The sequence below is a fragment of the Crotalus tigris genome, unplaced genomic scaffold (genome assembly GCF_016545835.1).
Source record: "Crotalus tigris isolate CLP2741 ecotype Arizona unplaced genomic scaffold, ASM1654583v1 scf7180000017545.3456711, whole genome shotgun sequence".
NCBI classification, from domain to species: Eukaryota; Metazoa; Chordata; class Lepidosauria; order Squamata; family Viperidae; genus Crotalus; species Crotalus tigris.
The window spans coordinates 3,003,028-3,028,606 of NW_024096464.1; the positions used below are offsets into that span (position 1 = coordinate 3,003,028).

Here is a 25,579-nt window from a genome sequence, read left to right on the forward strand (position 1 = left end):
GAGGGGAGGGGAAGGGTGGGAGGGTGTGGGGGAGGGAAATCTTTTCTTTTTGTAAAACCTAAAAATTTTCAATTAAAAAAAATATATATATATCCCTCAACCAGTTTCAAAGATCACCTTTCTTTCTTACTCTTTCTAAAACTTGCTATTTTGCTTTTCCCTTTCAGCCCTTGCCAATAGGCTACCAGGAAAGAAAGAGGGCTTCTCAAAAATTAAATAGACTTCTTACAGTCAACTTTTGAAATTAGGTTAAGAATTGCATATGAACCAAACAGATAAGAACTCTGTTAGATAAGAAAGAACTAACAATAATTTAGCTTTTCCTGGTAATTGCTGGTAACAACCTAGCAACATTCATGGGCAATCTGAAGGAGGTAAGTAAGGCAATTGGCATCCCACAAATCAATGGTATATGCACACCATTTCTTCCATGAGGACATGATATGGTGGGACCAAATGGCATATAATTCAAATCATGTATGCAGTAATGTTATAATTCACTGAGATCATTATGGCTCTTATCAGAGTGCCATGGCAGCAGTTTCTGGACCAAATAATATTTCTAGATTGTACTCAAGGGTATCAGATATTCTATTTCATTCTTGTTTCCTTAATTATTAAATCATGTCATGATCATATATCCCAGTCTCACACCACTGCTGGATTCACTTACTGCATCAAATCCCAGCCTATTTAATCTTAACACATTGAATAAACTACAACTGACAGAGTCCAAGTATCATGCTAAGTTATTAGCTATGGTTTATACATAACATAGCTGGGATCAAACCAAAAGCCACAAACCAAAGAAGCAATATTTCAAACTATAGTTTACTGCTAAATATGAACCCAGCTAATTATACACAGTGATGAGAACTGGTTACTCATTTGAACTAGGGAAATAGGGATTTTTAGTACCATAAAAAATGGTAATAATTCATTTTACATTTTGAGTGAATTAAAAGTACAACTGATCGGTCTTGTTATGAGAATTTTGAATATAATGCACAATTTTCTATGAATTATATAGTGAGTGTACAACATAGCACTCCAGGGTGTATGTACGTGTGTTTATGTGCATGGGAGAGGAGGAATACTAGTGCTCCATCAATTGTCACAAAACAGATTAAGTGCAATTGTGGCAGGTGGGAGGGATACCAATTACCATGGATTTAAAGCTCTGCCATGGCTGTCACGATCCTCTTTCAGCACATGGGAGTACTTTAGCGAAAGGAAAGCTTAGCCCGAGGATGCTTAGCACAATTATGAGCATCTGTGCAGATATGAAATGGTTTCTTCTTGAAGCCTTGATGTCTTGTGCATTTAAAGATTGCAGACATTTTTCTTCACCTGCTGGATAGTTGTACCAGAAGGAAATACATTGCCTTTAATAAATTGTTAATAGCTGGAGTGGAGAACCATGTATATAAGATTTAGTTTTTGTCACATAAAATAAGTACAGTTATACCAATATCTAAGAGTTCGACTTACTTTATGAAAAAGAAATCCTCCATTCTAAAGGCAGATTAGGATTTTATGTGACACTTTCTTTACTTGAAAGTGTTGCACAAGACTGAAGATATTGTCTTGCTTAGATTCAAACATAATTTAAGGAAAAGATGGGAGAGGTACATGGCTGTTCAGATGTTTAATTGAACTAGAATACTCCAGAGATTAATAATGATACATTCTTTTGCCAACTATGCCAAATCTCCTGGAAATTTCTTTAAATAGTTAACATTTGGCCATATAATCAAAAGGCAAGTAAAGAAAATTTCAAGGGATCTTCTTATTGAAGGTTTTATCTCAGTTTCTATTAACCTGGAACCAAGATAACTTTGGGTAAAGTAAAGGATTCTACAGGACTCCAAACATTAGTGAACAGAACTAACGCTGCCAGTTCTGGGCTACAAAAACTCAGATGGTCATTAGGCAGTAACTGCCATTTAATAATCATCTGGATTTTTGCAGCCTAGATATGGTAGCCCTAACAGATCACTAATCATGTGCAACACTGATCCATCTGTAATCATAGATCTAACAAGGCTCAGTCTACATCAGGGGTAGACAACCTTGCCTCTTTTATGACTCGTGGACTTCAACTCCCAGAATTCCTCAGCCAGCTCTGGGAGTTGAAGTCCACAAGTCATAAAAGAGCCAGGGTTGCCTACCCCTGGTCTAGATGAAACATATATACTCTAAATCCAAAGCAGTGACCCCAGGGTATGAATAGCAGTTATAACATAAAATAATATTAAAGGATAGTTTCAATTGGAGGGTTCAAGATACAAATTCCCCAATGAGTTCAAACAATGAGCTTATCTGGATCAGTTAAAGATCTAGTAGCTGCACTCACACAAACCATGCTGGGCTTCATTACTTTTAATCTTCACTTGAGTTCTGTGGCATGGTTTGTAATTCAATGAACTGTGTGAATCCAAAAAGTACCATTTACCCTGGTTACCTTTGAAGGAAGAGAGAAAGAGAAGGCAATCAGTAAAGAAAAAGGGTAACTAGGGTTCTTAAATAGAAATCACCATTTTTAACATGCATGTACAATTTGTATTTCAAATGATTAACTCACATTAAGCCCAAACCTAATAGTCATTACTTTTACCAAAGCCATCCATTTGTGATCTACATGTGAATGAGGCTTTATATTAGATGTTAAGCCAAATTAGGCAAATGCTAGTAATCTTTTCTGTGTTTTCTGATATTAATATTTCTGAAATTCTGTTTCCTAGCAGAGAGCATCTTTAATGCTCAACCTAATTAAAATGTAGGTGGATCAATGACCAAATTGTTCAGAACATGGGAGGGAGAATAGCCAATGGTAAAGGAGAATTGGTTACATAAAGAAGGAAAATCAGCAGCTGTATTTCACCAAGCAAGCTAACTGTTTTATAAAACTGGAACTGTTCCCATAACCCATAGAAAAATAAGGCAGAAGCTGCAGGAAGGAAGGAAAGAAGAAAGGAAAGAAGAAAGGAAGGAAGGAAGGAAGGAAGGAAGGAAGGAAGGAAGGAAGGAAGGAAGGAAGGAAGGAAGGAAGGAAGGAAGGGTGGGTTTTTTTTTCTATGAAATAGAAATTACTCTAGTTAATGGATTGCAATAGGAATAACTAAGCAAGGGTGAGTATCCTTTTACAAGTTCTTGCCCGGTGGTCCAAGCAAGTGGAACAAATGACACTAAAACTGATTTTAAAAATTGACTAATTGATCTCTCATGCCAGCAGGAGTGACTTAGCCATGGCTAAACAGCTGATATGTCCAATTAAGCAAGTTTGTGACTGATCACTTTGGCATATAGCTGTGTACATACTGCACTGACTAAGTTGTGCCTTTATTTTATCTATGGATCTTTCATTTTTTCCATCTAGGAGGCAGTACTAAAACAACAATGTTACTATGTAAGAAAGCCACAAATGCAACACACATTTATTTATCAGAGTTAGGAAGGGAAACAAATATTTGTTCATTGTTGTTGAGAATCCCATGAGGAAGTTATCCACAGTCTGATTGCTGAGATGGTTTTCAGAAATGCATCATGATCAGAAGACACTTGAGATGAGCCTTGCCGATTGGATCATTTTTTATTCATATTGGACCAGATCAGCGGTTTCCATTAATGATCCATAGGCAGACCATAGAATAAGCACTAAAATGAAATGAAACAAAATGTAACCAACATTTTAGAAGATTGCTGGATCAGATGAGGTTTTGCCTTTCCAGCTAAAAGCTTGCAGTATTCAAGCAGGAACTTCAAAAACTTATGAAATTCAATAACTTCATGCAATGTGACCATTCCAAATTTCTTTTAAATGCTTATTAGTTGTACATTTTTTTGAGAGTTCTGAAGACACAATCTGGGTGCCACGTTGCCAGGGGAAGTCTCAATATCCTTCCAATGAGGGTGAAGTTCTCAGCCTAAAAAGGAAAGCTTAAGAACTACAGGCACAGTTCTTTCTGACCACTACTTGGAAACAAAATAATGCCATCTTTTCCAGCAGATTGGAACACAGCAGTTAAAGGTCTTTCTAATTCATGTTAAAACTAACAGAAGTAATACACATCCCAAGGTTTTGGAAAGCTTTTATCACCAATCTTTCTTTTATAACACTTGAACTGATAAATCACTACGTATTTAGATGCTGACAGAAAACTGTAGAAGTCCAACACCAAAATGGCTCAGTGGCTTACATCATAGGACACAGAAACGATGAAATAAAAAAGCCATACCCATCTGGAAAATATTACACCCACACAGAGACTCCCCCTGATAAACTAACCATAGTAGTGGCTATAATTCTAATGATAGGTAAGTAGGTAGGTAGCTAGGTAGACAATTCTCAGTCCAGGCTTTAAGCAGTTTTAAAGAGTCCATGGTGTGGGTGGTTGCATCATAGCATTCAATAGCTCTTTTCTCACCAATGGAGAGATTATGCTTAGCAACACTGCTTGGCAACCAGTCATTGCATTTTGGGTTATGAAAATATTGCTTGTGCTCAAAAGTGTTAGTGCAAACCATTTGCAAGATCAGTATGCACAGTATCAGGTTACCTGTCTTTTAATGTGTGAGTAAATTACTTATGCCTACTTGGGGAATATATAGGCAAATTGTATTCATTACCCATACAAAGGCAATATTTTAAAGAATTATGTACTCTTCTTTGATCATTTTCCCATTTATAAATTGCATATTGTTGTCTTGCCAAATACTCCTAGAAAAACAATCACCTGTTGAAATATAAACTTGGCTTATATTCTTTGCCAGGGGTCCCCAACCCCTGGTCTGTGGAACAGCACCGGTCCATTATATGCCAGAAACCAGCCCACACAAACAAGCGAAGCCCCATCCGGGGGATGCAGGCAGCACATGAAACCATACCCCCTCTGTTCTGCAGAAAAACCTTTCTCCACAAAACTGGTCCCTGGTGCCCAAAAGGTTGGGGGGGCGGGCACTGCTCTTTGCTACATGCACAAAGAGAAATTTGATCTGAATAGCATTTCTTTTTCCATTAAAATGTAATTTGACTGCAGATCAAATTTACAGTCAGAGTGACGGAGAGGAGCAGATCACAGAGAAAATGGGCAGATTGGATCATGCAAAAGTGCAAAAGACCTAGAGTGGTTTGTCTTAGTATATTTATGACTACCAACATTTCAGAATCATGGCTATTTCAGTGTGTCTGGGATAGTGCAATATGTGAAATAGTTTTAATCCTTCTTTCATCACTGCCCTGGCTTTAACCCCTAGAAGGAGAATCTTTGCATAAACCTAACCAAATAAAAGATCTAAGTCATCCATTTTTTTTAAAAAAAAACATTTATTCTATTATATTATCACATTATCAATCTATCAAAATTTCACTATATTTTTCATAAAGACAGAAGCCCATTAATACTGAAAAACGTTAGTCTCTTCCAAAGTAAGGGTCCCAGATACAAGTATTTTTCCTGAATGCTAACCCAGAAACAAGCAAGCATATCAGCTGAGAAAAGTTCACGCCAACTCCAAGATGAGTCCTAGTAAGTGTAATATAGCTTATTCCCAGTTAATTGGTGAGATTGCAGCCCATTTACCAAGAAGTCTCAATAAATTTGCCCTAGAAATCTCTCTATCTCACTTCTTTCCTGAACAGATCAAAGCCATCTGCAGCTACTCCTTTTTCCTATAGAAAGGTTGGATAAATTATTAGAAGTGCAGTGCATCCTTTAAGTATCTATTCATCTGCAAGACCAAGGCTTATTCCTGGTTTAAAAAAAGGCATCAAAGTCACAGCTTAATGAAATCAGACAACTGAAGCTGAACAAGACAGCACCGATTGTCTTTGCAGCTTCGCAGCCACTTTCTGAAAATAAACATTCCTTCATCTCTATCTCCCAAATTCACTTCTAAAAATACATTTCCACTATATAAATAAATTATCATCGGCAAAGATACATTTTTAATTAGCACCTGCTTTTGTGTACCTCTAGCTCATCTCATTCAAAAAAATCTCTGTGCTTGCACTGAGCCATTCTTTAGTGAATAGTAAACTCTGAGATCCTAGGTGTGAAGCTGCCAATTGGAAGGCACTGTCTAAGGTTGTTAATTATAACTTTGACCATGATCCATGATTGGAAAAAGATCATACTAACAATAAATATTTCATGGATGAAGCAGATACCAAAAGAACATGCTCAGAAGGAGCCTCTTGGAAGGGAACTTAAAAAAATTAAAATAGAAGATACTGAAGAAACTTGTCAAGTAAATAGGAATAATATTCCAGTTTGTAAACAATGTTGTAGAGTTTCCAATGCTGTACAAGCTCAGTCACTGGTTTATCCAATAAACCAGGGTTAAATGTGTTTAGGATAATGTGAGAGCCCAGTTACTGGGAACTGGTCAACACAAGTGTAAGTTTTGGGCAGCGTGCCTGGCTAAGGAATTCTGGGAGTTGATGTTCACAAGTCATAAAAGAGCCAAGTTTGAAGACCCCTGAATTAAACAGTTGAACAGCCTGCCTTCAGAAGTTGTGGCTGCTCCATCTTTTAAGAAGAGAGTGGACTTGTTTGGAATGGTATAGGTCTCCTGCATGAGCAGAAGGTTTGACTAGAAGACCTCCAAGGTCCCTTCCAACTCTGCTATTCTGTTATTCTGATGGTCTCAAGGTCTTTCTCTGCCTGCTTTTCCATATTGTAGTGTGGGGACCACTGATTTACCCCAAGCTGTCCTAGTAGAAGCCCAGTTGCTACTGTAATAACTTTTTCACAGCTGGTGACCGCCTCCAAGCAATTTTAATTACATTTTTTATACTTGTGCTACAAGATGGTTGTTGAATAAATGGATTTTTGCTAGTTTTAATCCCTGATGCTTCCTGGCCATTTTTAATAATTCCTGGAATTCTGATATGATATTTTAATAGTTTTTATTTACTTGTATTAATCTGATATATGTAACTACTTTTAAATTATGTTTTTAAGATAGGCTATTTATCATTTTTAAGGTACTTCATCTTTTAAAAAAAACACGAATAAATCCAAAAATAAATGTATCAGTGTAAGCTAGTTATCAAAGGCATTTTTGGATCCAAAAACTCAGACATTTTATTTCTTTGGCTGTTTGTTTATATGATAGGGCTCTGTGGTGCTTCAGTTTCATTTCCAGAAAAGTGCTTTGGAGAGATTGGGAATGCAATTTCCAATCTTCAACTTGCCTTTCCTAGATTGCAAGGCTGACCTATCACATAATTCTGGGATAAGATGCTATAAAGAGTTGCAGAGAGTTGCTGTATCCACATGCTATGTATACTCCTAAACTCATTTTGGAACTGAATCCAAACTCTGTCCAATCTAATATCTGGTCATAGCACCTGAGAAATTGCCTGCCATTTTGAATTTCAGTGCTGCAGTTAATATACTCTAGGCGTCACTTGCTATGCTAAGCTATAGTTTGTTCAAGGAGAATTGATTAAGCTACAGTGGATGAGTTAATGCATCCCTTGAATCCCTAATGTGGTTTGCTTGGTTTGTTTTAGACTGTAATATTGACTTAATTAAAAAAAAAACCCTCAGATTGATAGCTTAGATCTATAAATTCAGCCTGGAGCTGGCTCTTACCTAAAGAAAGTATAAGGTTTCCCCTGGTGTCTATGGAGATTCTGAGTCATCCAGGTCATGGTTATCCCAAAAGTGCTTTTTCAAAAGGCAACTAGACTTTCTTTGTTTTTCCTTGAAGACATTTTGCTTTTCTTCCAATAGAAATTCAAGGAAACTTCAAAGAAAAAAGAAAGAAAAATTCAGTTTCCTTTTGAAAAAGTACTTTTGGGATGCTTGTCTCTTGTGAAGCCAGATGACTATCATAGGATTGACAGGGGTTTGAAAAGGCCTCCACTGAAGTCCATTTTGGAATAAAGTATTAAATATAGTTCCATCTTTGTTATGACCCATAGTTACAACAATAAATGTATTTACAATATAGTTCCATTCATAAAATGTTATTATTAGCTTCCTTATCAGTCAGCATATACAGTATATAAAGAATGTGTGCACTTTATATGTGCATCGGTTGGAGACGTGAATATGTCTGCACTTTTGTATCTAAATAAAATTGTGCTGTTGGCTGGGAACCCAAATGGTTTGTAGAGAATGTTGAATCGATGCAATGAGAAAGTATGGATCCAAAAATTAATGTATCAAAGACCAACATAAGTGTGTTTGCAGGAGAAAATGAAGAGGACAATTGCAAGTTTTATATCAATGGCAAAAAACTAAATTAAATTAAATTTGTTTGTGTGAAGAAAAGTTAAGATATGCACATGCTAATAGGAGGATAGTGTGAGAGGCAGTGTGGTGTAGTGGTTAACATATTAAAGTAGGAGAAGAGACCCAGATTCCAGTCACTCAGATTCCAGTCACTCCTCACCTAAAACAACTTAGTGGGTTACTCGGACAGTCACATTCTCTCAATCAACCTACCTCAAAGATTGTTTGTGGAGAAAGATAGTTGGAGGAACCATCTTAAGATCCTAAATGAACGACAGGATAGAAAATAAATAGATAAAAAATCAATAAGTAAAGTATGATCTTTTTAAAGGACTAAATGCTTAGCAAAAGAAACAAACATGGCTAGGCATTCTTCTCTCAAGAAAAATATAAAGATAAGCTAAATGCAATGGGAATGAAAACATGGGAATCCATGATGGATAGTAGTAGTAGTAGTAGTAGTAGTAGTAGTAATAATAATAATAATAATAATAATAATAACCCCCCAGTGAGGCACTACCTTGACGTGGTTGTGGGGCTTGTGTACTCTGAGGAAGATGAGAGCTATGCCAGAGGTTCAACCATACTGGACAGGTCTCATCAGAGGAGTCAGACAAAGAGTGTCTCTCCCATAAAAATATGGTGAGACGTAAATTACAGAATGCCATACCGGCTCGGACGTCGCCCGGGTTAACAAGGTCCACACTAGATATTGGAGTTCCTGGATATCTGGTGAAAAATGGGTTACAGGACTCAGGACTGTTGGCTGAGCAACCAGGGCCAGCAGCTGCAGAACTACTGTAAGAAAAGGTGTTTACCCGTCGCAGATACACAGTGATGGAAAACAAAGAAATAATGATCTGTTACTACAGATCAAGTCCAACAAGAAGAGGATATCTAAAACGAATGCACCAATTCTGGAAAGAACAACATCCAGAATCAGAAATAACAGAACAGAGACTAGCAGATCAACGCCGATTTATAACATGAAATAAAATATTCACAGAAACAGAATTGGACGAACTGCAAAGGTTTACCCAGGGCAAAGAAATCAAAGCCTTACCAGAAGTAATTCAGAATGTAGAGGCAAACCAGGGGGAGTTGGCAGTGAAGGAATCCAGCAGAGATATACAACTGTTCTCATTTGGAAACCAGGCACCACTTCCTCAGGAAGAACAAAACCCTCTAACTAAAGAAATAAAAGAATTGAAACAAAGAATAACTGAGCATCTAAAACAGCACAAAAACAACAGAATAAGGCTGCCTGCATTGAAACTTGTTCCAAAGAAACAGCTAGCACAAGCATTAAAAGATGCAAATACTGCAATATCAAGTATAAGCACCAATTCACTGCAAGAAACAAACCAACTAACGTACAGCACAGCTGCAGTTATAACAGAATACCTGGGATGCAAAATCAACAAAGAAGAAAAACAAACAAACAGTGCACCAGAAAAATGGAAGGCTAGACTAGAAAATAAGATCAGCAAATTAAGATCACATGCAAGCAAGCTAGAACAGATGAAAGAAAAGAAGCTGAAGAACAAGAAGACCAAAGAATACCTAATCAAGAAATACCACTTAGAAACAAGGAAGATCAAGGAAGCACTGGAAATAATAAAGCAACAAATAACCGCTATAGCCAGGAAAATCAGTAGATATGAAGCTCGAATTGCAAACTATAGGCAGAACCTCCAATTTCAATCCAATCAGAAACGTTTCTACCAATCCATCAATGGAGAAACTGCAAAGAATCAGTCAGTACCTGACAAGGAAGAAACAGTGCAGTTCTGGAAGCAGATATGGGATAACCCAAAGAAATACAACAAGTATGCGGCTTGGTTAAAAGAGGTGGATGCAAATAAAACAGAAGTTGAAATGAAAAAACTAGTAATAACAACAAAAATGGTAGAAAAAAGAGCAAGAAAAATCAAAAATTGGTCAGCACCAGGTGAAGATGAATTGCATGGGTTTTGGTTGAAACATCTAACTGTTATACACCCACTCATTGCCAAGCAGTTCAACAATATACTACAAGGTGGAGAAATTGAAAAGTGGCTAACAACTGGGAAAACCTACCTAATAATGAAAAATCCAGCAAAAGGGGCAACCCCAGGTAACTACAGGCCAATTACCTGCTTACCAACAACTTTCAAATTACTAACTGGTGTGGTAGCTGATGCAGTACAACATCATCTAGTTGAAAACAATCTCTTTCCACCTGAGCAGAAAGGAAACCGCCCCAATAGCAGAGGAACAAAAGATCAACTCCTAATAGACAAAATGATCTTGGAAAACTGCAAGAGAAGGAAGACCAACCTGAATGTGGCATGGATTGACTACAAAAATGCATTTGACTCTCTGCCACATGATTGGATAATAAAGTGCCTAGAAATAACAGGAGTCAGTAGAAACATCAGAAAATTTGTGCACAGATCGATGGCACAATGGAAGACACAGTTGCAGATCAATGGTGAAAGGCTGGGAGAGGTTAATATCAAGAGAGGAATATTTCAAGGAGATTCATTATCACCATTACTATTTGTTATTGCACTGTTTCCTCTGTCAACAATACTCAATAACTCAGGACATGGCTATCAAACATCAAAAACATCTGCCAGACTATCCCACCTCCTTTATATGGATGATCTGAAGCTGTATGGAAAAACATCATCTGAAATAGAATCGCTGCTCAACACTGTCCGTATATATAGCCAAGATATTGTAATGGAGTTTGCTTGGACAAATGTGCCACACTTACTATCAAACAAGGAAAAATAATGAAAACTGAAGGAATCAAGATGCCCCACGAAAATAACATTAAGAGTCTGGATGAGGAAGAGTACTACAAATACTTGGATATCCTTCAAGCTGACAACATCAAGCACACTGAAGTCAAGAAAAAGATTAGAGGTGAATACATCAAGAGAGTGACGAAGATCTTAAAATCCAAACTCAATGGAGTAAATACCATAAAGGCAATCAACACCTGGGCAATCCCAGTCATTAGGTACACAGCTGGAATAGTGGACTGAACTCAAGCAGAACTAAAAGCAATGGATAGGCAGACCAGAAAAATAATGACAATGAATCATGCCCTTCATCCACGCAGTGACATTGATAGACTTTATCTACCGAGGCAAATAGGTGGGCGTGGAATGCTACAAGTACATCAGATGGTTGAAGAAGAAAAAATGGCTTTGGAAGAATATCTGAAGAACAATCATGAAGATGCACTGAAATTAGTATATCAGGAAGGCTTACTAACTACTGGAGAGACCAAACTGGCCTACAAGAAAGACCAAATGAAGAACAGAATAGAGGCATGGGAAAACAAAGCACTACATGGCCAATACATTAAAAAAAAATAGCTGGGAAAGCAGATAATAACAAGACCTGGCAATGGCTAAGAGCAGGAAAATTGAAGAAAGAGACCAAGGGACTAATTCTGGCTGCACAAGACCAAGCCTTAAGGACAAATGCATATAAAGTCAAAATTGAGAAGACAGCAACAGACAGTAAGTGCCCCCTATGCAAAGAAGCTGAAGAAACAGTGGACCACCTGGTAAGCTGTTGCAAGAAGATTGCACAGACTGACTACAAGCAGCGGCATGACAAAGTAGCAACAATGGTTCATTGGAAGATCTGCAAAAAATATCATTTGCCTGTAAGCAAAAACTGGTGGGATCATAAAATAGAGAAAGTCATAGAAAAATGATAAAATTAAACTGCTCTGGGACTTCAGAATTCAAACAGACAAGCACCTGCAACATAACACCCCAGACTTAACAATTGTCGATAAGAAAGACAAAAAAGTCTGGATAGTGGACGTGGCAGTGCCTTGAGACAGCAGAATAGACGAGAAAGAACTGGAGAAGATAACAAAATACAAAGACATACAAATAGAAATAGAAAGACTGTGGCAAAAGCAAGCAAGGGTAGTACCAATAGTCATAGGCTCCTTGGGTGCAATCCCAAAACAACTGGAGCATCACTTGAACACCATTGGCATTGACAAATTCGCTATTAGTCAATTGCAAAAGGCGGCCTTACTAGGAACTGCTTCCATCCTGCGACGATATCTGTAATACCATCAAACATTCACATCTGCCTATCCCAGGTCCTGGGTAAGGACTCGATAGGTAGACAAAATGCCAAATCCAGTCTGAACATCTGGCTGACTGTGCGATGATCGATAATAATAATAATAATAATAATAATAATAATAATAATAATAATAATAATAATAATAATAGTAATAAATTGGAAGTGACCTTGGAGGTCATCTAGTCCAACTTCCTGCTTAGGCAGGAAACCCTATACCATTTCAGACAAATGGCTGTCCAGTCTCTTCTTAAAAACTTCCAGTGTTGGAGCATTCACAGCTTCTGGAGGCAGGTTGTTCCACTGATTAATTGTTCTAACTGCCAGGAAATTTCTCCTTAGTTCTAGGTTGCTTCTCTCCTTGATTAGTTTCCATCTGTGCTTCTTGTCCTGCCTTCAGGTGCTTTGGAGAATAGCTTGACTTCCTTTTTTTTGTGGCAACCCAAAGACATTGTATGATTATGTAATCACACAAATGCTATGATTTACCTATTTGTGTTAGCCTCTTAACACATACTAAATTGTGACGTTTGTACAATCATGCATCTGTCACTGATTTAATATCATTATGTTGCAAATACCACTGAATGGAGTTCTTAAGAAACATGAGTTGTAAACAAGCATACCAGTAGATAGGGACAAGAATGAATGGATGCTGAACAAAGCGAAAAGTCCAAAAGTGGTTTCCACAAGAGATATTTATGACATGTTTGAGTGGAAAGATTTTGTCAAAGTAGTTTACAGTCCAGAAATTCTAAACTAAATTGGAGCCCTTTCAAAAATCATAACGCATCAGTCAATTATGGTGTAGTACAATGTGGGAACTATGAATTGATTTGAATCAGACTTATGTGATGTTCTCCTTGCCAAACAAGTGGTCTTTGTCTCACAATGGATATAGAACATGGATAGAGTTGAGCCAAATAAATTTGTGACTTTAATGATTTGATTTCTGTACTCTAGATGGGTTGAAGTCTTATAATTGAAGGCTAATTGAGATAATTTTTCCATGTATGATTAACATATTTTTCACTTAAAGTTGTATTTTTTATGTAATGACCAGCATGCATGAACCAAGTTTATATTTCATTAGTGATAGGCATCACTCATAAGCATATATGGTAGATGTGGTTCTTAAACTCTGTATATGGTGATTCTTTTTACATTCATGGACATACTGTAAAGTTTGCCTAATCTTAAATCCAGATGACTTCACTTAAATGTTAAAGAATGAGAATGGGGACAACACAGATATAATTCTGTTTTACTAAGACAAGCCTATGAGATTTTGAAAAGATTAATGGACATAGTGGGAAATCTTGCATGAATTCTGATGAACAAAAAGATTGAAGAGAGGGGGAAACTTTTTAAAAGGGCCCAGCATGCCAGAAAGCATGCAAGTAGTCATTACTTTACTTTTAAAATTTCCATATGCATTATTTTTTCCAGTTGGTAATAGCTTTAATGACTCCAGAAATATATGCTTAAAGTGAATTACATGCTGCAAAATAATTGCATGTCATGGTGAGAGACTTGGAAGAGGTTTATTTATATACTGCACACAGAGAGTGCTAAAAGGAAGTGAGATGTGTGATTGGTTCCTACATTTTATTTTCTTGTATCCCACTGAAATAAGCAAAGAAACAGGACAGAGGAATAGAGCCAAGGGTTAGATTATTTGTCTTTGTTTGTCCCCCCTCCTTCTGATTCAATTCAGAGCAAGGCTCCTTGTGCACGTTACTTAAAGATCAGGGGCTGAGGACTGTTAATGGGCTGCTAGGTGTGGCTGCTTTCTACGCACATTTCATTGCTTCCAGAGCATGCACAGTGTTAATGCAAAACTCTCCATTATCTGATTGACCCCTGTAGGATCAGAACTGGAGTCAAAAGATTGGAGCCGCAGGATTCCTTTCATGTTCTCATTACAAGCAAGGGATTGACTGCAAAACTTCTGCTCATGCACTTCGTTCTTTATCTATCTCCTATTCACCAAATAACTGAGGCTCTGACATCGCAGCTATTAAATCCGTACATCGAGTTTCATTATATTTTTCAAACAATCTCAGTTTTTCTTTCCTTTTCCAGATTGTAATTTTATACATGGTTACTACAAGCTCAAGATGTTCATGGCAGGGCTATCCTCCTCTTCCTCCTCCCCCCCTTTCTTCCCTTCCACTTCCATGCACCCAGCTGATTTATGGAATCAATATCACTTCGAGGAATCATGATTTGGGCTAGTTTTCAACCTGGAGATTATTTAGGGGTGTTCTGATGCTTTGTGTGAGTTATACATCTATCTCTTGTGGATACATCTTATTCTTAAACTGTCTTAATTTTTATGCCGACGGATTTGATGGGCCATTTGAAAATACCATTTGTCCTGAGCGGTAGTTAAACTACATTTTTAAAAAAAATGCAGGAATCAGAACTCTTTTGCTTTGGGTTGAAAGAGGAACTCTGGGAAGGGAATTTCTCTAACAAGAGTCAGCAATGGGTTTTCTATTCCTCATCCCAGTGGAGGAAAAGGAGATTTAACCTGCCTTTTTCTATGAAATGCAAGAGGGGGTGGGCTTGTCTTTGCAAATATGAATCTCTTTCATATTTCAGAGCAGTCTTCAAATGATTTGTAGCTGCAGGACGTACTATTTGCGGTAGGCCACATCTGAGCAAACTTTCCACTTTATACATTTTGTGCACTTTACATGACACAGTGGCTGAATTTAAATGGCACACTAGAGCATAATGTGGTTTGTTTGGTTTTGGCACAGTGAGAATAGAGCCATATATTAATGGAAAGATGTCTGTGTCACAAGTCCCTGACAGACTTTTTAAAAAACTGCAAAACAGATTGTTTGAGTAGATGTCTAAGGCCACTTTCCTCCCACAATTCTTCAGATCCTTAAATATTTTTGTAAATACTTCCTCATATTTCTCTGAGGAGCTTAAGGCTGCTTTTCATTATGAAAATATATTGGGATTTTCTTCAACCAATTTGCTTTTACCCAAGAATGGTACTTGTCCAGCTATGCATCTCTGCCCTAAAAAAGTTTGCGTACAAGCGGAAGCAGTATGCTCTGTCCCATAGTTGGATAGACCAGGTTGCTGATAGACCGGTTTTACCAAAAAATACTTTTACATACATTTTCCTGCAGAAAGACAAGAATTCTCTTTTGAACAAAATCAGTTGAACAAGTTGTTGGAAGGTAAATCAGGTAGTCATGGCCAGGAACAATCAAGTAACCCTTGAGTTCAAGCCTACTGAGGTCTGGCAGACAGTGTTTAAAAAGGACGATCTTCAGTGAAATAAAAGCAATTATTCTGAACTCAGTTCTTTGCATCTAATACAGTGGTTCTCAACCTTTTTAATGCCGCGACCCCCAACCAGTCGTAAGTCGAGGACTACTCAACTGGTGCAGCACCGTTTGCAGAATGGGACTTTTGGCGGGCTCAGCAGGGCAGAGACAGCCTGGACAATTCCTATTGGCTTTTGAAAGCCAATAGAACTAGACTCTATTCAAGAGAGTCTATTCTATTGGCTTTCAAAAGCCAATAGAATAAAAGGGAGTAGCACAGCTAAGGAAAAGGGGGGAAAAAATGGCGGACTGCGTTGTTTGGCGACCCCCGTGAAATGGTCCTTCGACCCCAAATGGGGTCGCGACCCACAGGTTGAGAACCACTGGTCTAATACTACTAATTTTTATACAAACCTAATAATCCTATAGGACATTGGAATCCAAGTTTAAATCCACATCCTACTCCAAGACTTTTTTTTTCACCAGTTGGCTCAATCCAAAGTCTAAAATACCATTTCAGGGGGAATCTAAACACCATTCATCAAAAGAGATAAGTAGCCATCATGACCTTTTCTTCTTCACTGATTCTTTCTGGAAAGAAAAATGTTAAAAGCAGCAGTGGGTAAAGCATATTGGGTTACAAATAGAAATAAAAGTCAATCTTTATTGATCCATTGATGAAAAAATACCAAAACCTTAGCTGGATGATACATTCATTGTGGCAACCAAAATATCTGAAAATGGCACCTAAGCCTTCAAGCTACCCAGAACATTTATCAGGCAAGATGATAAAAGAAGAAGGGAATGAGAAGTATGAAAGTTTGACAGAACAGATTTTGAAGCATTCAAAATAGAGTTTGCAAATCCTTTGATTCAGACTGAAACAGTTCTTTGGAAAACAAGAGGTATAACAAAACCTTTCTTTTTTTTCATTTTTTAAAGATTTCCAGCCCTACATAACTGCTTCAAAAGTTGTTCCTGGCTACTTTTCCTGCGGGCACATGTGCAACAAATGTGCTTCTTCCCCATCTCCAAGCATTCCAAAGTACAATTTTTGAAGACATGTGCAGCCCTAATTCAAGGTATAAATGAAATATGACAACATCTGGACCCTCACAAAGTTCTATTATGAGGGCTTGGCATATCCAGAAGCAAAATCTCCTCAGGAAGCACATGTGTGCAGAACATTTTATTGGACTTCAATGTCAAATTTAATTTAAGTTGTTCAGTAAGGAAAACATGCACAACAGGTCCTTCCAAAGTAGCCCTCCCTGTGCATAGCTTCACACTGTCATCTTTGTTCAGTTTCAGCGGATTCATTTCTGGCTCAGAAATGAACCAGAAGGCCATTTTACTACTTGCAGTAGTGAAGCTTTGCCGAACTTGTGGGCAGGCCATTTTCCCATTGATGGAAAGTTGATTTGTTCCAACTCTTGGATTTAAGCCAGCTTCTCTCTCTTCCCTGTAGAAGTTGAGTTGCCATGGCATCATGCCAAAATGCTCTCATTTCAACAAACGCTCTGAATGCTAAAGACGATTGTGCCTTCACAGCTTTGCTTTCTGTTTCCAGCATCAGTTCATGGGAAGGGAGGATCCATAGGCAAATGTACACTGCATGAAATAAACCAATGGATGGGACTGCAAGGCCCCGATTGGAGGCTACTCATTGCATTCTCTTAAGAATATTAGTTCGTACCATTCTCAGGCAGGTTTGTGGACAAGAAGGTGATCACAGAAGCTTCCAATGGTTTTTGCACAAGTAGAGATAGTGGCAGTGAGGAAATGTCAATTTTTTTTTAAAATAAAGACTTGGATTAGGTACTGTTGCTCATTTTCGAACTCTTAACATTGCTTATGAATACAGTAATGTCACAAGCTGTATGTGATGCTTAGCTTCTGAATTCTTTCTCCCCGTGTGTTGCACTGAGAGACAGTTCCTCACCCTCTTCATCCCCAACACTTTTCCTCTAAAATTCAGCTCAAGTTGCTTTTTTTATATGTTTCTGCTCCCTTACCCAATATAAACAGAAGAATTTAAAATTAAAAAAGAGTATGAAAGCAATATGAAACTAGATTATCATTGACATCTGAAAATATGTATAATATTTCAGCATGCACCATTTGGGCCTCAACCTCATGGACTGGATGTTCAATTGTAAATTGAAGCATCCCTCATATGTGCTTGAGCTTTTCTGAGATCTGAAATCTAACCTGGGCAAGGATTTTTGAGGATTTGTAACAATAACAGTATGAAAAACCTTTTTACTGGAAAAATAGTATAGAGATAGGCAAACCCATCTAACTACATTCTAACATGAGAAGGGACCAAAGAACATATGCTCCATGTTTCTGTATTTGGGAGAAAATCAAAAGGAAGTGATTCAGGTTTAGCAATTCCTTAAAGACCAGGCAGAATAACAAATATGAAGGGGATACAGAACAAAACTGTAATTCTTTATATAATGAAGAAAGGGGAACATCTCATGCTTTCCTCAACCCTCCCCACAAAAATCATCCTTACAACTCAATTATTTTTTTAAAAAGAAAACACTACAAGAAACAGGAAAGGAGGGTGATTATTGTCTCTTTCTGTTCTTGCACCTTCAGAGACAGGTAATTGCACAAATGATTCACAAACCACAATGGCTGGGCCCATATGACGGGCTGCACCAAAAGCAGACCAACCTTTTCTGTGTCAGTACAGTTGGTTGCCAGGAAGCACACAAGGGGGCTGTAAATCTCCCACAGACCAGACATAAGGAATTTTAGGCTCAATTTCAAAGTCAGGATGCCAGCTGATACCTTTTGATCAAAGTCCATCCTACATTTTTTTTACCTGCGTCTTCTGCAGATGCTCCTGATTTTCATGTTCCTCTAATGAGCACATATTCCTTCACCTGCACCATATTAATGGATCATTTCTATGACTCCATGTGCTTCATCCCTCTTTCTCCTTGCAGTCTGGTCTCCAGGATCTGATCAGATGATCAGGTAGCTGTCAAGAACCAAGCTGCATGCTTTTTTCCTATTATTAATGGCATCAGAAAAACCTACTGGCCGGTTTTCAATCAATCAGCCAATTAAGTAAATTTATGTCCAGCTTTCCACCTACAGGGTCTATAAATGGGCTAACATGATAATATAAAGAGTTTTAAAATTAGAAAAACCAGACATTATTAATGGGATTTGTGTGTGTGTGTGTGCGCGCGTGTAAATAGATGTAGATGTGGATATACATTGTGTGCTGGGACTGTATTTTTTAAAAAAAAATAAATTATATAATTTAATACATTAATTTTAAGTGAAGTTTGTCATTCATTATTTTATAATTGAATCACATTTTAATGCTGTTATAAAGCTTCTGTGTGCATCATCTCAACTGCAGCCCTACTACAGAATTCTGTCCATCGTTGGGGTGTTTTGCTTTTTCTCCTAACAGTAATGAGGCTGGAACCAATTTCTTCAGTAGTTTCAGTAAGTTTTTCCCTAAAGATTTGTACTTCTGCAAAAATTAATTTCCCCGAAGCTTGCTGAAATTCCTCTGGTTGTACCAGTGACATCATTTTAGCTACCCAAACCGTGGCATTTCCAGCCATAACATCAGAAACAGATGAAATGTTTCTGCTGTATAGGTTTTCATAGGGTTCCCAAACCTCACTAAATCATGGGGGTATTCAACCATGGTTTACTAAACTTACCAAATCTGGCTGAGTTCACATAAAGCATTGAACCATTATCCATTGTTTTCTAACCAGGACAGCCAGGTATATCCACAGCAAAATGTGATGGTGTCAGAATGGCAAGCACTAATAGAGGAGAATAGCTCAGGGTTGAAATGAGGGGGGCTCTCAGAGCTGGGTTGTTTTCTTGCATATATTCTTTACCTGAACTAGGTAACAGCATCAGTGCTAGTGCACTGATCACACGCATTGATGTTACCTAATTTGGGTAATGAAATGTCTGCAAGTAAACAAGCTCAGAGAAAACCAAGGACCTCTCAGAATGCCAAGTGCCCAATGTTGTCACCACACAAAAACCACCATTATTTACTTATTTCTCAACATCCAATGAAAGTACACACTATAAGTCACAGCACTTGCATTAAGAGATCTTCAAAAACACATCGTTTCCCTCTTTCCTACCTGGGAACATTTATAGTGTAGTGTAGCGTAGCGTAGCGTAGCATAGCATAGCATAGCATAGCATAGCATAGCATAGTATAGTATAGTATAGTATAGTATAGTATAGTATATACTTAGTACAGTGATGGCAAAACTTTTAGACACCAAGTACCCAAAAACCATCCCTCCCCCCGCCCTCCCCTGCCCCGCAGAAGTCTCATAGAGAAACTTAGATTCTGGATTAGATTCTTTATTGTGGGCAAGAATGAAATCAGACCCATATCGAAGGTCTTCTGTTCTAATAGTAACCAGACCCAATTCAGCTTAGCTTCTGAGTCTACCTAAGATGAACCAGGTGTTGTCACTTGTTGAGACTTTCCTAAATGTCCTTGATTTCTCAGCCAGAAACCAAGGAATATGAAGGGGGCTTTCTGTAAGGAAAGACATTTGTCTAGGTGTGGAAATTTGCTGGCAAGGTTGTTTGGAATTAGGAATTTACATTATTTGGGTTGCAGCTGCCTCCTTTGAAGGATATTTGAGGTTTGTTTGTTGAATAATAAGACAACTCTGTTTTATGTGCAACCATAATGTACATTCAGAATGCATCGTCAGATACTTAGTGAGTTACTAGGGATAGCAGACTATCAATAATGCAAGTAGAAAGGCAAGGAAAGTGGATTATGCATATCATTATGCATTAACATATTACAGTAGTTGATATTCCAACATATTAGGATCATCCAGAGATGGTAGCTATATACAATCCAGATGGCAAGAAAATTCCATTGAAGCAGAGGGATTGGTTGACAGCAACTTAGTTGATTAGCCAAGAGAAATTAACTAACTTTGCCAACTGATTCATTATCATCAGAGGATCGGAATCAGAGATTCTGAAACTAGCACATAATAAAACCAGTATATTGACAATCTGAACAGGTTTCTAGACATTTGTTATGTTTGAAAATGTATGAAATAAGCCCCTGGGCATATTAAAATGCAGAGAGGGATTCAGAAGGGGTTAGATTTTCAATATCTGTGACAGAAGGCTGAGATTTCATCTGAAGAAAATATTAAATCTGTAACATGCATCTAATTTCACTTTCTTCGTTATCATAGAACAGCCTATATGCTTCCTGAATTTTATCTTCATCCTTGTGGAGTTTTCCCCCTCCCCAAACTATGTATTTATTCCAATATAAACAAAGGAAAGAAGATCAAGTATCTGTAACATATTTATTTGAATGCCTCTCTCAAAAGTGAATTTGAGCATGTCTCTCAAAAGTGAAAATCTGACCTTAGAAAATCCTAACACTGTCCCAATATACTGAAGTCCTAAACCAGTGATGGCGAACCTTTTAGAGACCGAGTGCCCAAACTGCAACCCAAAACCCACTTATGCATCGTCAGGTACTGGGTGGGTGTGGCCCATTGGGTGGGCATAGCTGCGGTGGTAATGGCAGACTGGGTGGGACTAAAAAGTCCAATCAATCAATTCCAACTTTTCAAGATCTGTTTTTTTTCCTGCAAGAAGTTGAAATTGATTGAACCTTTTTTTTTTTTTTTGCACATGGCGGCAGAGGCCTAAAGTGACAAGGTTTTATAAAACCTAGCTGAAGGCCTAGGACTGGGGTGACAGTGCGCGTGCCCACCACTGTCCTAAACCCTCTCTTGACTCCATTCACCCAGCAATGTCTTCATGATAAGCACTTTTTTTTGCCAATTTATATAGCACACACAGATTGAAGATTCATTCTCTTTGTTTAGCAGGCTTATTCATTGTGATGAGTAAGAAGAGAATCACAATAGTCTTAAACCAGTACAAGTTGCTTGAAAATTATTAACACAACGGGGACTAAATTGCTGGAAAAATCATTGCAATGTGTGTATACTACATACTGTAGGATTTGAAAATTGATCAACAAATCACTTTCTGTACAATTAAGTTGTCGCTGGCAAAGGCAAGATTTCTAGTTGCCCATACCAATGAATGTAGAGAGTTAGAAAGGTGACTGTGATGGAAACATACAAAAACCATTATCTAGGCAAAGAGGGGGGAGGGTTGAAACATTTTTTAAGCTTTAAGAAATAAAATACCATTCAGAAGTGACTCAGGCAGATACAGCCCTGATGCACTGGGGTATAAGAAAGGAGAGGCGGTACAGATACATAATCAGACTTGCAAGGTTCTGTTATTATAACCAACCTCAATAAAAGTACTTTCTAGTTTTCTTTGGAGTTGATTTCCTGGTCTGGTCTTCCTAGTTTGGTTGAAAGAGAGCATGTATTAGGAGAAGAATAGTGAGAGTAAACTTTGTGAAAAGTTAGCAGTCAGATAAGTTGGCTGAGTCTTGGAATCTATGCAATTTTATTTAACTATTCATTATCTCTCTCTCAAAATATCACCACCCCCTCCAGACCTTATGTGGCAACTCATTCAATATTCCCATACATATGTGATGACACAGTAAGTGCAAAATTTAGGGAAGGAGAAAGGGGAGCGCTACTTAAATTGAAGCAATATGGTTACCTAGCGGGTACTTTTTATAAACCATACTGAAAAGCTGTAAGAAAGAATTTGGTCCCCTAGTTTTTCAATCCCTGAAATAGAGCTAGAGAGTAAATGAAATTCCATCCATCTATAACTTTCGTATTTCCACAGTTCACAGAGAGCCCCTTTGCTCTATTGTCACACCCTACAGCCAATGCCATTTCTTCTACAACAGTGAAAGTACCCAAAGAGAATCTTTTCTTGGCCTTACCTCCAGTCACTCCTGTCCTGGAAGCCCCCTGCCTTGAAGTTCACCCAAGCCTTTTACTCCCTCCCATCTTATCTGCTGGCCCAAGGCTCCGCAGGAGAAATGCGTAAGGATTTCTTCACAATTCTCCCCTTCTCATCTCTCACATAAATAAGGCTCAAAAGACCTACAGAGATTTGCCAAGCAAAATGCAGATGCCTCAGAAATGGCAGAGAAAGGTTCCATACAAGTTCCATCTTGTTTACACCTTGGTGCTCTTTGAGCTTGGTTGTTTTGTGCAGATGTTTCATTACCTGGCTAGGTAAGATCTTCAGTGTTAGAAGGGAATGGGATTTGCTGTTCATATACAGTAGCTCGCCCTGCCAGTCTTGGTGGGGGTGATGTTTTCTCTTTGATAGTCCCATCCTCCTTCTGATAGATCTCTGCAGATATATGTTAGCCCAGCAATGTAATCCAGACAAGAAGTTCAAGCAGGGACATTAATTATTTATTATAAGATTACATTAACAGAATGTTGCTAGACTGAAAGTATTTCTCCCCTCCCTTCCTTTTACTCTCCAGAAAATTAGGGAGGGTTCCTTTTGAAATGTTTCCCACACCATCCTCTTTTTCTGTGGACTAAGACATCCTTTACATGCTGTTGTCCAGTCTGCATCTCTCTCGCCTGTCTCCCAAGGACATTCCCACATACCTTTACAAGCTATCAAGAAAAGTCTTAAAAGCCCAGGCTAATAGATGCAGGCTTGGATGACAATGGCTGGTAAGCTAACACAAGTTGTCGTCATTACATCAGTCAAGTGAAATATGTTTCAACTTTTTTTTTTCCAAAATCACTTGAGTTTCCTTTACTGTACGTTTTACTTTAAGTAAGCAGTTCTTTTTCTCTGCTCAGCTGTAATCAACATGTAATCAACATACAGTATTCTGAAATCTGAGGGAGCTCCCATTTCCATCCTTATGTACCTCAGGACACCAGCCCTTTCTTGTGCAAGCCCATTAATCTTCCACCCCTTTCCCCTGACGATCTTCAGTGACAATTCTACCAAGTGAAAGACTGGTTTTGTGATTGTTCTGACATACTGTCACAACCTGTATTCTAACTCAGTTCTGCTGTTCAACAGATTGTAGGCAACTGCAGTCCAGAAATGTGTCATGGCATTCAAAAACCCAGGAAGTAACTCTTCTAGAAGCATTTGAATCTCTTCTAAGCAGATGCTGACTAAGCTATTCTTTCTTTTTTATATACAAGTTTTATTAATTTTTCAAATTTTTACATCCAAATACTTAGAAAGCAGTGTGGTGATAGGTAAATCAATAGTCCAATAACAAAATCATAAATATATATCTCAGGTTACATCAATAAGAGTTCCCTCTCTATTTCCCACAAATATTGTATCATATTCATATTAATAGGTTTATGGCTAAAGCTCAGTCAATCATCACATTTATCAATAACATTTTAGTTATACATATCCAAGTCCTGTTTTTAGGTTTTATTTAATTCCAATTTATTTATATTCCAATTTAGCCTTTTATAACCAATGTTTAAGCTTCAGATAACCTTAATTTCCCTCATTTCATTATAAGATAATTAATGTAACTGAAATATACATATTAATCCAAAATTTACCTTCTTACTTTATTCTTACTTTATTTCTCATCCTAGTAATTCCTCATTTAGTAGCAAAATGTCTTTCATTGTCACAAATCTATTTCCATATAACATTTGAAGTTATAATCTAAGAGTTAGTTTTAATTCCCATTATAAATCTAAATCCTAAATGTTAAAGCAATCATTATCTCTAAAAAAACTGCTTGACCCATTAAGTAGATTTCTGAATCCCATTTTTAAATCTAACTCTGGCTTTCTTTTTGTGCCAGGCAGGTTTCCATCCTAGAGCTCTAAACCCTCAGATATATCTCCCTTCATTTCCACACCTGTTGTGAATCAAGGGAGAACATCCAATTATCAATCTTTCAAGAGAACTGGCCCCTTTGTAATCATTAGGTTGTTGACCAAGCTATTCTTAAGGATGTTTAAAAATGTGTTACCTTTTGTGCAATTTTATTTTCAACTGTTTAAAGGTTTTATATTTTACCTTCATAATCCAAAGCGTGCAGGATAAAAGGAAAGGGGAAAAAAACCTATCCAAGCATTGCTGTCTCATCAAATGCTTTTAAATCTGTCTTTCTCTAGTACTGGATAAATGAATACACCTCCACATTGGGCATTGGAGTCTTCCATTCTGGAATTGAGATCTACGGTAGAGGTATGGAGTTTTCCGTGAATTATGCCTGAAAATTGCTGGAATATTCTACTTTTAAAAAGGGTGTTGTCTTCTTGAGATTGTTTTAGGAAGAATTAAAATTGTATTTTTTAAATAGGTTTCAAACCCCACCCCCTCCTGCATAAATGAAATGTTAAGAGCAGCAGTCACTTAGGAAAGCAGAAGTGTAGATGGAAACCCACTGGATAGATTAAAATTGCAGAAATGTTTAAAGATTACCATAGTTAATGTATTTTTTTCTAATGATATTATGTATGGCCTTGAGAACTAGATACTTATAAGGAGCAAGGGATATGAGATACTCTTGAATTATGGATTTGGAAATGGTTACTAAGATTATCATGAACTGCAAGAAGAATCAGTTCCTGAATGAAATGAAAATGGATGGCTCCCCTGAGGCAACAAACAGCAAGCAGCATTCAGCTACTAAGGGCATCTGATACAAACAGATGACAATCCATGCTTGCAAAGTTGAGGCAAGTAAGAGAAGGGGAAGACAACAGATGGACATGATCTGGATAATTGAAATGTCCTTAAAAGAACTGTGGATTGCTGCTGAGACAGACAGAGATGGTGGACATTTGTCCACAGTCATCAGGGCTGATCCAAAGGCTGTAAACAGCAAAATGACTGCAGATATGATCAGGTACATTAAAACTGCAAGCCAATGCCTTGTATCAGGGGTGTCAAACTGGCAGCCCGCAGGCCAAATGCATCACATGCAGGCCACGCCCACCCCAGCTTCACAAAGGCAAAAACGTCATGATACAT

At 37.8% G+C, this 25,579-nt stretch overlaps 1 protein-coding gene across 1 annotated transcript in view; it reads left to right on the forward strand.

Annotated features, from left to right (window-relative positions):
- The window catches only part of LOC120304158 (deubiquitinase DESI2-like), a 45,674-nt gene that overhangs the window by 7,134 nt on the left and 12,961 nt on the right, over positions 1-25,579 (forward strand). The window contains exon 2 of the mRNA XM_039334386.1: positions 24,718-24,790. Within this exon, the coding sequence (XP_039190320.1) occupies positions 24,718-24,790 (73 nt within the window). The remainder of the gene's footprint in view (positions 1-24,717; positions 24,791-25,579) is intronic.